Genomic DNA, 4,082 nt, shown 5'->3' with positions numbered 1-4,082 from the left:
CTAACGCAGTTGATGATCGTCCACTGCTCCTCAGTATATTTCTTCTGTTGACTGAAGTGCTGGCTGAACTTGTGTTGGAAGTCCGCCCAATCATAGATGTGGTGGACCGGTAAACGATCAAACCACGCCCTGGCCGCTCCAACCAGCGTACGCAGATTTTGACATGTTGGAAATCTTTTACAAACTCAGTGGCTGACTAGGTGTTGGTCAACGTACGCAGATTTTGACATGTTGGAATATATTTTTTAACCTTGTGTGTGAAACCCAATTGAAATTCATTTTGTATTTTAACTACAATTCATATAATGCAAGTCATTCGTGATAACATAAGAAGTATTGTCCTGGATAAATACATATTATTAAAGTTGACATTAATCGAGCCAAATACATTAGGTCTTTTAGCTCTTGCGGGTCCCTTGATTACTATCTTTCTTTCTGTTTCTTAATTTGGAAAACTAATATCATCGAAATCGTCCAACGATAAGAAAACTTCGTCCAAACATGAAAGCTCTGTCTCATCATCATTGTCGTCGTTGTCACAATTATGCTCGAACACTCGACATATGACCCACTTGCTAGAATCCTAAAAGTTAGAAATTTAAACGTTAAAAACAGGAGAAAAAAAGAGAGAGAACACGCAGTCAAAAATCTTTAGCCATCGAATATATCGGATTTTACCATAAATACTTAACTATCCACTTCAAATTCCTAAAATTGTTCATTTCAGTGTTTAAATACAAGTAGAATTAATATCACATAAATGTTTACATTAAGATGTTTATGTATTAATGAATGTTTTTTCAAAGTAAAAAAAATCATTAATAAAATATAATCACAACACTAGTGATCCAAAAGAAAATCTTGATGACTTACTAATTTGGAGCTGCCTCTTCTTTTGGATCTACCATTGCTACTACTACTGCAAGATGAACTAGCATTATTTGAGAGTTTAAATTCCTCCATTATCCAGTTAGTTTTAACACCTTCAGGGGCTTCACCAATATGAAACACATAATATTTCTTCACACCGATTCGTTTGCTACTACTAGAACTTATAATTTGTTCATCACATGCCCATGACTTCCAATGCCCGCTCGTTGTTATTCGATCTTGCGTCCTCCTGCTGTAATAATACAACTTTTTTCCTTCCGCCAAAGCTTTTCCTACGAGCAAACAAAAACTATGAGTATATTATATCTTATAAATAATGCATGCATGTTAAAAATACTCTTAAGTTAGATAAAAATAGTAATAATTAATGTGAAACGAGAGTGTTCAATATTTTCATTCATTAAAAAGCAATTTTTACATCAAAATAAGGCAAGCATGTAACAAGTTATAAATAGCAAACCTAAGTCATTTGAAAATAGCATTGATATGAAATATGATTAAAGCTAAAAGTACCATCCAAGTCCCAAGGATCATAAGGATAGAGATCAAGATCAGGGATGATATCAGGGTGGTACGGTAAGAGAGAGGCCTTGCGTTGAAGGAAGTGAACGATGAGTTCTTCGTCAGTAGGACAGAAGCGAAAACCGGGTGGGAGATTGGCATTGTTATTGTCACCCATGTTATAATAATGTAAAAGGAAGAAGTATATATGTATGATTAAGTGGATAAGTTGATTAAAATCAACAAGAATAGGATTAAGATGTTGAAGTGGTTGTTTGTGATGTGGGGTTGGGAAATGGAGTAATGGAAGGCTTTGAATGTGGGCATTATATATATAGAGACTAGAGAGAGTGTTGTGTTGGAGAGAAAGACTGACGTGAGATATAAGTATTGTGATGAGAGAGAAGTAGGAGAGGGTGTGATGAGCTTTTCATTTACAAGGTTGCTGTTTGAAGGGTGTACCCCACCTGCAGTGTACGGTTGGATATTAAATTAAGGTGCATTTATTTATTTCCGATTATTAAGTTTAGAAATTACATATATACCACGCCTAAACTTTATTTACATATATCTTCTTTGTTATAACATATAATATCAAATATACCCATTTTTAATTTATGTTATCATAAGAAAATAATGTGATGACTATTTTTGCGTTTTTCATTTTCTTTTGTTTTTATTTTCACTTAATTTTAAGGTTTCTTCTTCTTATTTCATCTCGCTGGAAACACCACTCGCCTGAAAAATGGCCAACAAACCCCAGTTGGGTTCTTCATCCTTTCTCGCTGTCACACCCATTATCATCTCACCCACACCTTCCTCTGAAAAAACGACCAAGAACCCCAAGCCGCTTACAGCTGCTGCACCTCCGCTACCTTTCGCCGGAAAATGATTCTCCAGATCTAGAGAAAAAATAGTGGATAAAAGGGGCACGCAGGAAGCATGTTGCCTCTACAAACCCGACGGATGGCGTCGGTGACGACACTGAAGAAGCCTTGGTGGAAGCTATGTAAGGTCCGAGAGGTCGGTAGTTCATCTCCTTGTGGAGCCAATCTAGTATGGCGTCCGGTGAGCTCTGCCACATTGTGGTTCAATTGAAGTGAGAGTGAAACCCTTGAGTTTGTAGATTTGCGGGTGGATTTGATTACCGGTTGGAGGCATTAGAAGGTGTAAAACATTTGATCGGAATTTTGATAAGAAGGTACCGGCTCTGGCAGGTTCTCAAAAATGTTTTAGTAGCTATTTGAATTAGAATGTATTAGTTGTTGGTGGCTTCAGGCCTTGATGAAGGTGTAGGTTATAGAGGGGTAAATGTGTAATTTAATATGAAAAAGGGGATGCATATATAATTGATGTTTAGGGTTGGGGAAATATATAATTGACATGTTTAGCAAGGAAAAATATGTAAAAGCCTCTTAAATTAACAAGCCACAGGATTTGTTATACAACGAAATGTGTAATAAGTTGGCATTCCTAACGATTTTAGGTGACAATTGAGAGGAACACCCCCCCCCCCTCCCTCCCACCCTGCCGATAAGAGGAGCGACAAGGGGGAGGGCGACGGGCTTTTGTCGCCGTTGATTGATGAAAATATTATTATTTTATTCATTTGGACAGCTGAACGGTCAAAAATTTAAAATAATAATAATAATAATAATAGTAAACAATATATATATACATACACCATCTTCCTCTCCAAGAATTTCAATCTTTCATACAAAAATACATCTATTCTTAAAAAAAAAACTCTACAAAAATGAATCCTAAAAACAAAACGAACCATACATTCCTTCTGTCACACCCCGACCAAAAGGCGGCGGAACATGCCGAGGTGTAACGATTGTCCATAAGCACATGATACTAATTAAAGTGACAGTATTTAATATACTCATTTCATTTCACAACATCGAAAATGTCATATAACAATTATCCATAAAATAACCATAAACAAGATATCACAAAATATGGCAAATTTGATATTGTTCATTTTTACTAATATCCTAAGGTCTTTAATGTCGTTTTCTTCACAATCATAAATCAACCAAGATGCAAACCTGCAACATTTTATAAAATAAAGTTTGTCAACACAAAGGTTAGTGAGCAATTCATAAGTTTAATCATATTAGTATATAATAAAGATAGCCACAAAACTTGCATACGAAACGATAAATAAAAGTGGTAATTTGGATAAATAGATATCGCTAAACACATTAGCGACACCTAGCTATAAGGGGATGCCAAATAGTCTAGGATTTTATAGTTATCGTTAATTACATTACGTTAACGACGCCTTGCTATAAGGAGATGCCAAATATTCTAGGATTTTATAGTTCCACCAACCAAAAGCGATAAACACATAGGCATATAAGCATAGAACACCAAATCGAGCAATTATTTAGGTAAAGTATACAACTACGTTTGTGGTTTAAGATTCAAATATAAAGCATTTTGTTGAATAAGTATGAAATGTCACCCCCAAAATAAAAGATGGAAAATGGGGTATGAAGTACTCACCTTCAAGTGGTAAACTTGAAAGATGATAATTTAGAGATTTGTCGGAACGACGAGTTTAACGCACAATGCCTAAAAGGAAAAGAAGTCTTGAATTTAGAAAGGTTGTCTTGAAGGTCTTTAAACAAAATAAATGTTGAGAAATGTAAATAATTAAAGTTCAAGGTTTAAAATGTGAC

The 4,082-nt window shown here is 35.3% G+C and overlaps 1 protein-coding gene across 1 annotated transcript; it reads right to left on the bottom strand.

Moving 5' to 3' along the window:
- Positions 1–321: 321 nt before the first annotated feature.
- Positions 322–1,570, bottom strand: LOC143537722 (NAC domain-containing protein 104-like). The gene is made up of 3 exons (XM_077031428.1): positions 1,405–1,570; positions 874–1,163; positions 322–583 (listed from the first exon to the last, which is right to left on the bottom strand). The coding sequence occupies exons 1-3, from the start codon at positions 1,568–1,570 to the stop codon at positions 443–445; spliced, it is 597 nt and encodes a 198-aa protein (XP_076887543.1). The 3' UTR covers positions 322–442.
- Between the last annotated feature and the right edge of the window lie 2,512 nt (positions 1,571–4,082).

Source organism: Bidens hawaiensis, unplaced genomic scaffold (genome assembly GCF_021521415.1).
Source record: "Bidens hawaiensis isolate Kalapana, Puna unplaced genomic scaffold, B.hawaiensis_p1.1 tig00011311_1, whole genome shotgun sequence".
NCBI lineage: Eukaryota > Viridiplantae > Streptophyta > Magnoliopsida > Asterales > Asteraceae > Bidens > Bidens hawaiensis.
Note: the sequence above shows the minus strand (reverse complement) of the source record. Positions and strands in the feature narration are given on the sequence as shown.

Coding starts and splice junctions, on each gene's coding strand:
- LOC143537722 (XM_077031428.1), bottom strand. CDS start 1,570: ATGGGTGACAATAACAATGCCAATCTCCCACCCGGTTTTCGCTTCTGT. Junction 1,164..1,404: donor TGATCCTTGGGACTTGGATG/GTACTTTTAGCT, acceptor GTTTGCTCGTAG/GAAAAGCTTTGGCGGAAGGA. Junction 584..873: donor GAAGAGGCAGCTCCAAATTA/GTAAGTCATCAA, acceptor TCTAACTTTTAG/GATTCTAGCAAGTGGGTCAT.